Below are 12565 nucleotides of genomic sequence, written 5' to 3' on the forward strand. Positions count from 1 at the left end.
GCACATTTGCTTATAATAACCAAAGAGTTTAATGACTGATGCATGTGGAAAGCAAAATCTGATTTTTCTCTTTTTTTTTTCCCTCTTCCGAATGGGATAAGAAAGCAAATATTTAATACTAATCACTAATTTAAGCCATTTGACAAACTGTAGGCTACGTGACCTCTATCAGTATGTGTATTCTGTAAACTGCTCATCAGAAAACACACAGCATCTAATTTATTGTAAAATCCTTAACAAAAATTTTTTTAAAATCCCTTAACCAAATGAAAAAAACACTGAATATTTCTTAGTATTGATATCAGACTGAGAAAATAAATCATAGTAAGCTGGATGCTCGCAGACTAAATCTGAATGTATTTGCTTAATACGCAAGTGAGATACTGGGTAAGAAAAAAATTAAGATGATAGAATTATACAGACAGGCATACAATATAAATAAAATATTCATATAAAAATACTCTCTTACAAAATATACTCTTTTTCCGTATGGTCCATTTTCCATAAGATTTAAATTTTGTCTGGAACATTTCAACAAATTAAATTTAAATTTATTAATTTAGAAAAAAACAATCAGAAAAAAAATAACAGAATAAGAAAATTAAATATCGAGAGTGATTATTCCAGACAGCTAGCAGCAAACAGCATTAAAAGATTTAAGAAAGAGATGTCTGCTTTCGCCATAAAACAGGAAAACAAACAAGATTATCCCTTGTACACAGCCAGGGTTGCCAACCATCCAGAAATTTCTGGACAGTCCATAAAAATAGGCTACTTTTTTCCTGTGTCGGTGAAAAAAATAGATGTGTCCATGATTGTTTTTAGACTGCTGGTTCTTGACTAGATATTGAGCTATAGACATGTATTACTTATAATTTTTATCATTTATTGTGGTTTTCCAATTTGCCCATAAATACTATTGGCTGTCCGTGAGTTTGGGATAAGTCATCCAGAAAAAAAAATATTTTGGTGGGCAACCCTGTGCACAGCTATAAATGGGATCAGAGTAATACATATTATTTACACCTCCAGTTTTTGAAATACAAAGATCTCATTTTGAAAGGAATGAAAAAAAAATATATTTTTTTGTTCAGTATGAGACAGTTCCAAATGGCAGTAGGTTTCTTTTTATGTTAAATAAATTAATATTAGTTTACTCTAAAATATATTGTTAAATATCATCACTAATATTTAAAGTCCCTGTGCCAACAAAAATAATAATAAAAATGTATTTATAATGTATATAACAGCGCCTCACTTAACAAAACAAAAATAAGAGAAGAACTAAAAACCTAAAAAAAATAAAAAAATTATGGTGTGAAAATTAGGAGCATAAACAACCTTAATCTGTACAATCCAAGCGGGAAGTCACACAAGTTCATTGTTAACCTATCCTGTTAGCTCAGTTAACATAGCGGCTGTTTGTATAATATTCCTCTGTGTACCACCAGTGGCTTGATTCTTCAGCAGATTCATGTCTATACAGAAAAATAAGGAATGAACACAGTGTAAAAGCTATGGCTACCTACCCAACATCTCTCAAAATGTAGTGTATTCTTTGCTGGAATGGATCATTACATGAGTTGTGTGAAATGACCCCCAGATACAGAGAGCTCCCCAAAAAAGGTCTTCTCTGCCTTGTACTCTTTATAGCTGTTAACAGTCTGAACAAATCTACAATGAAGAATTTAGACATATCAGGCTGTCCATGGATGAGATCTCAAAGATACTCATAGAAAAGACAACAATGGTCCATTCACTTCGGTTCCTACAAGGGAATGGAACTCTAGGTCACAGTCTTGCAGTATGTGGCTTAAGATCTTGTGCAAATGTACGATATTAGTTCCCAGGGCTAAAACATGTCCTCATCTGGGTAAGGTTCTCATTTACAGGTGAAAACTTCTGTTCTTTCACTGCATGTGTTACATTTCACGTAGCAGCACCAGTGGAATTTACAGTTACACTGCCATACACGAGAGTACTGGTGGGTATTGTACCCTCTTCCACAGCACATTAAGTCACAGCCACTCGTATGCTGGGCTGTCTTGTTGCACAGTCGACCCTGCGTCCCCACACTGCCTGATATTGGGTCTTCATCACAATAATTTGGAGATTTTTCTATATACACCAAGTCTGTATTTATTGGTTTGCGATATGACAGCGGTTTCTTGATTTTGAGAAACATCGGTCGCTTATGTCTGCTGGCTCGAACTGGCTCAACTTGAACAGCTTCACTGTATTTGTCCTTTAATAGAAATCCTATTTCACGAAAATTTGGCAGTGTGGTCCAGCAGGTCTTTGTTGTACAAGATCCTGATACTCCATGACACTTACACTCCAGTTTCATGTTCTCCTCTAAGACCTGCAAAGAATAAAAAATAAAAATAAATCAGCTAGAGAACATCTTCACATCATCAGTTCAGTGTTTAGAAAATATTACTGTAACTTTCGTTTCAGGTTATTTTTCATAATAGGCTATGTGTATGTACAACAGTATAAACACTATTTCTGGCCATTATATGACCTACATACATTTATCACTAGCTTTCCCAGTTCCAGTAGGGGTGGAGACTAGCTGCTATGATGTCTTCTATACACAGCACACACACAGAAGAGGTGATCCTTCTCCCCTATCTTTTTGTAGCACACCCTTAGCAGCATCAACATGGTGGACATACACAACAGTACTGAGCAGTGTAGCTGTGAATCCAGCATTGGTGTTCATCTTTTCATTAAATCTAGTACTGGGACCTTTTTTTTATGCTGGAAACTAATGGGGTTTCCAGCCAGGGTCAGCTTCTCATATGTTTGGGCCCTTTGGTAACTGTCTGGCTCCTTTTTACTTCTTCCTTTACTTTCTTACTTAACCTAATTTGTATCTCAAACTTTAAGATCCACTATGGGGGAATTTACAAACATTGGTGTTTATAATGCCAGTGTTCATAAAAGAATATCCTGGAATATGATGCGCAAACATTGCTAAGAGGCACATAATAATTTTGGCACATCTTTGGGAGGTTTCGGTGCCAGAAGATGAACTCTATACAAGCTATGCTGAGACTTTCAAATTCCTCCAAAGTATTTTTTAAACTGAGGTCAGGTGTAAAATCAAATTTTAAGGACATCTTTATTTTTAAATAACTAATTACTACCTGCAACACTTAAATGGGTTGTGAACCTTTGGTGGAGTTGGCAAAACCCTATTTCCTGGGTAGACTTGCGAAGGGAAGCATACTTACCTGCTTTAGAGTGCGGGCTCCCCGCTCCTTAGCTGTACTGCTCCACTGGGCTCCCTGAATGTAAAATTCCTGTTTGACGCTGTGATGCAGTTCACAGTGTTCACAGTGCCTCAGAGCCTCTCTCACCCATCTTGGCAGATCTGATGGAAAGAGCAGTGCTGCATGCAGTGCTATTCTGGGTAACAAAATTACAGAAACTAAAACGGAACCTGAGATGGCATGAAAGTTGAAAGTCAACAAGGTGGTCTTGTATTAATCTTTAGTACTGTACATTATGTTTTCTTCTCCATTCAAATCTAAAATTAAGTTCAGAAAACTGATGGTCGCCAGTTACCTGTCACAGATAGCATATCTCTAGGGATGAGCGAAGCTGTGGAAGTTCGGGTTCGCCGGGTTCAGCAGAACTTCAGGTCAAAGTTTGGGTTCTGGACCCGAACTTGACCCCGAACCTGAACCCCATTGAAGTGAACAGGGACCAGAACTTCACTTTATTATTTTCCGTTATAACATGGTTATAGCAGAAAAAAAATTAATTCTTAGGACAGAATGCAAAAGAATATGTCAATTTAGGGGCTAAAAATAAATGACTCACCTCATCCACTTGATCGCGCTGCCACAGTGTCTTCTATCTTCTTATAGCAGGACCTGCAAAAGGACCTGCGATGACATCATAGCGCTCAACAAGTGGTGAGCGCGGTGACGTCATCGCAGGTCCATCTATCTGGAGGACCTGCCAGAGTACTTACGATGACATCATCACATTTACCACGCTCACCATGTGGTGAGCGTGGTGACGTCATCGCAGGTGCTTTTGCAGGTCCTGCTGAAAGAAGATAGAAGACACTTTGGCAGCATGATCAAGTGGACGAGGTGAGTTGTTTTTTTTACCTCTAAGTTGCCATACTCTTTTGAACTCTGTCTTAAGAATGCTATTATTTTCCGCTATAACCATATAACGGAAAATAATAAAATGATCCCAACACTGAACCCAAACCCGGACTTCAGTGAAAAAGTCCGGGTTCGGGTCCAGGTACCTGAACTCGCAAAGTTCGGTACGAACCCGAACTTTGCAGTTCGGGTTCGCTCATTGCTACATATCTCCCTTAATTACACCGTAGGCATATTAAATGTGTCTATTCTAGAAGTAGGGATAAACTCTACTTCTGCTATCATTTACATGCCATATGCTTCATAAAACTTCTATGCCCCATTGATAGCTATAACCAAAGATGGACTGTGACCGACCTGGGCACTTAGAGGGTCACTTATCAAATCTGCTATGCAAGTTCTCTGGCATAAAAAACTTCAAGTGATGTTTGGTAAACTTTTTTGACATTTGGTGAGCCTTGCCACTTTTAGAAGTGGAGTGAAAAGTAGGTCAGGATTTCAGATTAGAACAACTTTAAGACTCATTTATGATGTACAAGTTGAAAAAAAAACAATTCCATGCCAGGCAATGCTCTGGTGTATTGTTACAGACATAGGAGTACACCACATTGCACTTGCACCAAACATATTATTACTGTGCGTCAATTTGGTACAACCTCACAAAACAAATACAGACTTGGACACCAACACCACTGCAGGGGATACATTCCCCCATTAAACTTTAAAGGGGTTGCCCAGCCCTTTACAATAAGTAAAGTAATCCTATCTGATCTCTTTTAAGGAGTACTCTTACCAACCAGGGGGCTGTGGGTCTCTTCTGGCCATAGGCCCTGGGGCATATGTTATGAGTCCACCCTTGGTTACAACTGTATTTTCCCTTCTGAAATGTGAGGGATCTGACTCAAGAGTTTCTGAATTTATAGTATATAAGTGATTACAAGTTAGAGCAAATGGGTAAGTTTATTGGGTAAAACTTTAAAATTAAAAAGAGGCTTTAGTACTCTGTTGGGCTTCCTCTAGCCTGAATTCAATGTGAGATACGATTGAGCATGAAGGCCTACAGGTTCTGTATGGTATCCTGTGGCACATTTGCCTAAATATGTTGCAGCTGGGCTTGAAGATCCTGCACACTTGTAGGTTGCTGGAGCTGGCATCGCAGCTGGTCCCATAAATGCTGAATTGGCAATAAATCTGGCAATCTGGTAGTGTTGCAATCTGGTGGAGACATTGGTGGGAAACCCTTGCTGTATGTGGGCGAGCATTATCCTGCTAAAAAGTACCAGTTGGAAGCCCTGTCATAACAGGCAACACATGTGGGCGCAGGACGTCCTGCACATATCACTGAGCTATTAGTGTCTCTCGTATCACCTCTATGGATGACCGACTGTGCCACCTGTGTCTAGATGGCGGACAGCAAAACTGTTGGAACTGTTTGTGCTTGTCAGCAGATCAAATGATCCTCTCAACTGGTGGTCTATCTGGGCGATCTGTCTGGGCCTGTTTGCTGTGTGTTTGTCCTCATGTGACTAAAGCTCCCAATATCTCCTATAACAGCTAGATCAGAAGGGCTTACATGGCGGTCAATTTGTCAAAGGGACCAATCTGCTTCTCTCAGATCAATGATATGCAGCCTCTCAAAGTCTGTCAACTGGGCAAAATGTCTTTAAATGCGTTGTAGAGGCATGTCTAGCAGTCAGTAGTCTCTCAAGAAGAAGTATACTACCCAAAAGTAGCCTCTGAGAGCCTTTTATAGGGCAGCTGGGGAAGCATGTTTATGCCTTCTTGTGGCAAGACTCGGTGTCTAATCAGACCACACCTGTATTAATTTATACATCTGCCTGAGACATAACTGTATGCAAAGTTTTGCAGCAATCCGACATTTCTATCTGGGTTCATTATTTGCTTTGTTTTCTTACATGTAAGATAGAGTTGTTACTGTAACATCTAGCACATTTATTACTTTTGTTACATTTAGTTTTGTTATGTTAGGCTTAATGTGACTATCTAAAATAATAGAAAACAAAGATAAAGCAAATCTTAGCGCTGCCCAGCCAGAATCCAGTGGAGCTGCTAATTTGAACTGTCAATATATTGTCTATCCATCCATGTGTGCCTAATATGCCCCTTCCAAACAGCGTAAATTTCCTACCAACGTTTTTCATTAGCTGCCGAGCTGCAGACAATGATGGAATAAACAGTTTGATTGGAAAAAGCTGAGTGTGCTGGTCAAGTGGATCAACAAGCGAAAGAGTCCGCTGTTCATGGAGCTCCTATGCAATATCGCACAATATGCCAGCTGACTCAGGAGCTCGGTGAGCTCAGAGCATTCTGGGTCTCGCATACCTGGCAAAGGACCACTGTACGGATTTGGTGTCCCTTCTAAACCAATAGCTAATGAAATTTGCCTAACTTTCATGTCATAAGCCACAGAACCCAGACAGGTTACGTGTCAGTGTCCTGCAGTGCTGTACTCACACAATGCTACAATATATTATGTTACTGTACTCTGCAAATATTAGTGTGTGTATATGTACTATATAATATTCGAGAGTAGACTATACTATACAATATTATTACACAATATTATTCTAGACTGTACAGTATTATGCTACAATGTATCATCCCATACAATATCAGCATACACTATACAATATTATTATAGACTATATTATATTATACTATACTATTTTACACTATAATTACACTATACTATAATACACTACATTATAGTATATATCACACTATAATATCATACACTATATCATAATATAATATTAGCATACACTACACAATAATATTATAGACTACACTATTTTACACTATGATGTACTGTACTATATAATATTAGTATATCCCAGTGATGGCGAACCTTTCATAGATCGAGTGCCCAGACTGCAGCCCAAAACCCACTTATTTATCGCAAAGTGCCTACACAGCAATTTAACCTGTATACTGAGCTTTTAGTATACAAAAAACTAGAGGTGGGATGAATGAAATTTTTTTCGAATACGAATCCGAAAAGGTTCTCGAATCTATTAAATCTTTTGAATCTCGAATCCTACGAATCCTGTACATAAGAATTGTGTGAATGGTGTAAGAAACAAAGTGATCCAAACACTTATGGCGGGGGGATCTGTGGATGACACTGCTATGGGGGGATCTGTGGATGGCACTGTTATGGGGGATCTGTGGATGGCAGTGTCCCTGCAGTGTGAATGAGGCCCAATACAGGGGCTGGGGGCCGGCATCTGGATTAGGAATGACAGCGGGGATTGGTGCAGTCCCTGTATTCAAATGCACCGGCCCAACTCACTGTAGTATAATCTTATGATCTAACCTGCATTGTAAAGATATAACAATCCATCTGTATTACTTACATTACAACATTAGGTTCCGTAGCAGAGAGGAGGGAGGAGTCAGACTGGGAGGATGGGCGTGCGGCGCGTCACTCACTACGTCACGCGCCCGTGCCGCCTGCTTCATTCATAAAGTGGGCGGCGCAGGCACGTGACGTAGTGAGTGACGCGCCACCCGCCCCGTCCTCCGGCCTGCCTCCTCCCTCCTCTCTGCTAACTTGTTGTAATGTAACTTATGTTGTAATGGAACTTAATGTTGTAATGTAAGTAATACAGATGGATTATTATATCTTAACAATGCAGGTTAGATCATAAGATTATACTACAGTGAGCGGGGCCGCTGCATTAGAATACAGGGACTGCACCGGTCACCGCTTTCATGGATTCGTCGGATTTGAATTTAGTAAATGAGGTCGGGATTCGAGTCCACAAGATTCCTACAACAAAAAAATCATACATTAAAATGGGCCGGACAGGGACTTAAAAGCAGCCCTGGCACACAAACCTCACCAGCCTCCTTACATACATCCTCCATATACAGGGCGGTATAATACATAGCTCGTCACCTCCTCAAATTTAAAGAGCGGATTGACTGGCCCCCAGATTGCCAGTCCAGGCCTGCCTATCACTTTGGAACGCTTTTACTTATCTAAGCCATTCAGAGATTGTTTTCTCGTGACACATTGTACTTCATGGTAAATGGTAAATTTGAGTCAATATGTTTTACCTTTATTTATAAAAAATAATTTGAATCTCTCTGCCTTTAAGACAGATAGTGATTCCTCCTAAATTATTCATTAATAAACATTCCCCATATATCTACGGTACTTTATGTGGGCATCATTTTGGTAATGTAATTTTTATTTTTTTTAGAACGTTAGAAGGTTTAGAATTTTTTAAGCAATTTTTTTAATTTTTAAGAAAATTTCTGTCAACTTTTTTAAGGACTAGTTCAGTTCTGAAGTCACTTTGTGGGGCTTACATAGTGGGAACCCCCCATAAATGACCCCATTGTAGAAATTACACCCCTCAAGTTACTCAACTGATTTTACAAACTTTGCTAACTCTTCAGGTGTTCCACAAAAATTAAAGGAAACTGGAGATGAAATTTCTAAATTTCCCTTTTTCGGCAGATTTTTCATTTTAATCCATTTTTTTCTTTAACACATGGAGGGTTAACAGCCAAACAAAACTTAATATTTATTACCCTTGTTCTGAGGTTTACATAAACACCCCACATGTGGTCGTAAACTGATGTAAGGGCACACGGCAGGGCGCAGAAGAAAAGGAGCGCCATATGGTTTTTGGAAGGCAGATTTTGCTGAACTGCTTTTAGATGCCATGTCCCATTTGAAGCCCCCCTGATGCACCCTTACAGTATAACTCCCAAAATGTTACCCCATTTTGGAAACTAGGGGATAAGGTGCCAGTTTTATTGGTACTATTTTGGGGTACATATGATTTTTAATTGCTTTATATAAAGTTTTTTGTGATTCATCTGACAGGGTAGATCATGTGCTATTTTTATAGAGCAGGTTGTTACGGACGCAATGATATCAAATATGTCTACTTCTTTGTTTGTTTTCAAGTTTACATAATAAAGCATTTTTTTTAAAAAAATTATGTTTTTGTGTCTCCAATTTCTGAACGCCATATTTTTTTTATTTTTCTGCCAATTGTCTTGTGCAGGGGCTCATTTTTTGCAGGAAGAGTTGATGTTTTTATTGGTACCATTTTTGAGTACATATGATTTTTTGATTATTCATTATTACACTTTATGGGGCAAGGTGACCCAAAAATTTGTTGTTTTAGGCTACTTTCACACTTGCGGCAGTGTGATCCGGCGGGCAGTTCCGTCGTCGGAACTGCCTGCCGGATCTGCCGCTGACTGAAAGCATTTGTGGGACAGATCTGGATGCGGATCTGTTTCACAAATGCATTGCAAGGACGGATCCGTCTCTCCGCTTGTCATGCGGACAGACGGATCTGTCTTGTATCTTTATTCACATTTTTACTGGTCTGCGCATGCGCAGGCCGGAAGGACGGATCCGGCATTCCGGTATTTTGAATGCACTTATACATTCCTATGGGCATTCAGGCATGTCTTCAGTTTTTTTTGCCGGAGATAAAACCGTAGCATGCTATGGTTTTATCTTTTACCTGATCAGTCAAAACGACTGAACTGAAGACATCCTGATGCATCCTGAACGGATCACTCTCCATTCAGAATGCATGGGGATATGCCTGATCAGTTCTTTTCCGGTATAGAGCCCCTGTGACGAAACTCTATGCCGAAAAATAAAAACGCTAGTGTGAAAGTACCCTTAGCACAGTTTTTATTTATTTATTTATTTATTTTTACAGCATTCACCTGAGGGGTTAGGTCATTTTTATAGAGCAGAACATTACGGACGTGGCAATACCTAATATGTATACTTTTTCTTATTTATTTAAGTTTTACACAAAAATTTTAGTGTCTCCATAGTCAGAGCCATAGCTTTTTTATTTTTTGACCGATTGTCTTAGGGTACTTTCACACTTGTGTTAGAGGATTCCGGCAGGCAGTTCCGTTGCCGAAACTGCCTGCCGGATCCGGAAATTCGTATGCAAACGGATAGCATTTGTTTCCGGATCCAGACGCGGATCCGTCTGACAAATGCAATGAAATACCGGATCCGTCTCTCCGGTGTCATCTGGAAAAAACGGATCCGGTATTATTTTTTTTTGCTTTTTTAAAGGTCTGCGCATGCAGGAAGCCAGATTCATTTTTTTGGAACACTTGGTACTGGATCCAGCATTAATACCTTTTAATGGAAGTGTTCCGGAATGCTGCAGTATTTTCTCTGGCCAAATACTGTGAGAGCGACTGAACTGAAGACATCCTGATGCATACTGGACGGAATGCTTTCCATTCAGATGCATTAGGACAAGGATGCTCAACCTGCGGCCCTCCAGCTGTTGTAAAACTACAACTCCCACCATGCCCTGCTGAAGGCTGATAGCTGTAGTTGTAGTTTTGCAACAGCTGGAGGGCCGCAGGTTGAGCATGCCTGCATTAGGATAAAACTGAAGCGTTTTTTTCCGGTATTGAGCCCCTGTGACAGAACTCAATACCGAAAACTTTAACGCTAGTGTGAAAGTATCCTTAGTTAGGGTCTAATTTTTTGCGAGATGAGGTGACGGTTTGATTGGTACTATTTTGGGGGGCATACGCCTTTTTGATCGCTTGGCGTTGCACTTTATGTGATGTTAGGAGACAAACAATGGCTTTTTTGGCACAGTTTTTTTTTTTTTTTTTTTTTTACTGTGTTCACCTGAGGGGTTAGGTCATGTGATATTTTTATAGAGCAGGTTGTTATGGATGTGGCAATACCTAATATGTCTACATTTTTATTTCACTTTAACACAATCATAGTATTTTTTAAACGTTTAAATGATGTTTTAATGTCTCCATGTTCTAAGAGCTATAGTTTTTTTGACCTCACAAGCTGCCAACTTCCTCACCACGCCTGCGCCGAATACTGAACGGCGCGAGATTTCACCAGAGCACAGGGCTGGCAGACAGATGCGATGCATAACGGGGGCATAGATAAAAGTAGGAATAGGCTAGTTAGGTTTAGCTGACATTAGCACATCGCTAATGTCGCTAATGTCAGCTAGCTTAATAGGGTTAAATCTGGTGACAGAAACCCTTTAAAGGCAAAAGTTGAATTCCTATCACCTATCTACAACTATGCTGGGACCCCCAGAAATCACAGAAATGAGGGTCTTGAGAAGGCCTGGACTAAGAATTTGCCCTACCATGCAGATTCCCAGTGGGCTGCTCTCCCTTTCGCTTAAGTGGTCCACCAGTTAATATGATTTGTATTTTTTTAAAGAGGTTCCCAGCGGTGTCCCCTTCAATTTGTAGGACTTACTCCCCGCCGCCATCCAGGCCACTGCGCTGCTTATAACTTTACTCAATCAATAACACATTGCTCCTCCTCCATTCTAGTCCTGACAGACATTATGTGTGGGTGGAGCTAACTCTGCACACTCTGTTTGCTAGTTAGCTCCACCCTATGTCTCTTACCCTGCCTTTTCACCCAATCCAACCACAGCTGGACTACTGGATTCCCAGACGGGAGTCTCCAAAGCATCTGAGTAAGTCACTAAACAAACTTACAGATAACAGGAAGTGGCCTTCCAGGCTTGCTGGGACCAGAGTAGCAGTGAGAGATGGGGGGTGTTGAAATATATAGGAGGCTGACCACAATGACCATCATGACCATGTATTGTACTGGACAATCTGGATAGATTGGAGGCTTGGGCAGATAAGTGGCAGATGAGGTTTAACACTGACAAATGTAAGGTTATGCACATGGGAAGGAATAATGCAAGTCACCAGTACATACTAAATGGTAAAACACTCGGTAACACTGACATGGAAAAGGATCTAGGAATTTTAATAAACAGCAAACTAAGCTGCAAAAAACAGTGTCAGGCAGCTGCTGCCAAGGCCAATAAGATAATGGGTTGCATCAAAAGGGGCATAGATGCCCGTGATGAGAACATATTCCTACTACTTTACAAATCATTAGTCAGACCACACATGGAGTACTGTGTACAGTTCTGGGCTCCAGTGAACAAAGCAGACATAGCAGAGCTGGAGAGGGTCCAGAGGAGGGCAACTAAAGTAATAACTGGAATGGGGCAACTACAGTACCCTGAAAGATTATCAAAATTAGGGTTATTCACGTTAGAAAAAAGACGACTGAGGGGAGATCTAATTACTATGTATAAATATATCAGGGGTCAGTACAGAGATCTATCCCATCATCTATTTATCCCCAGGACTGTGACTGTGACGAGGGGACATCCTCTGCGTCTGGAGGAAAGAAGGTTTGTACACAAACATAGAAGAGGATTCTTTACGGTAAGAGCAGTGAGACTATGGAACTCTCTGCCTGAGGAGGTGGTGATGGTGAGTACAATAAAGGAATTCAAGAGGGGCCTGGATGTGTTTCTAGAGCGTAATAATATTACAGGCTATAGCTACTAGAGAGGGGTCGTTGATCCAGGGAGTTATTCTGATTGCCTGAT

General features: G+C 40.2%; 1 protein-coding gene across 2 annotated transcripts in view; it reads right to left on the reverse strand.

Annotated features, from left to right (window-relative positions):
* Positions 1-962: 962 nt before the first annotated feature.
* LOC120979189 (protein Wnt-7a) overlaps positions 963-12565 on the reverse strand; it is a 77679-nt gene continuing 66076 nt past the window's right edge. For both annotated transcript variants that reach the window (XM_040407774.1, XM_040407773.1), the window contains exon 5: positions 963-2362. In XM_040407774.1, the coding sequence (XP_040263708.1) occupies positions 1883-2362 (480 nt within the window). In that variant the 3' untranslated portion in view covers positions 963-1882. The remainder of the gene's footprint in view (positions 2363-12565) is intronic.

This window comes from Bufo bufo, chromosome 9, assembly GCF_905171765.1.
Source record: "Bufo bufo chromosome 9, aBufBuf1.1, whole genome shotgun sequence".
Taxonomy (NCBI): domain Eukaryota; kingdom Metazoa; phylum Chordata; class Amphibia; order Anura; family Bufonidae; genus Bufo; species Bufo bufo.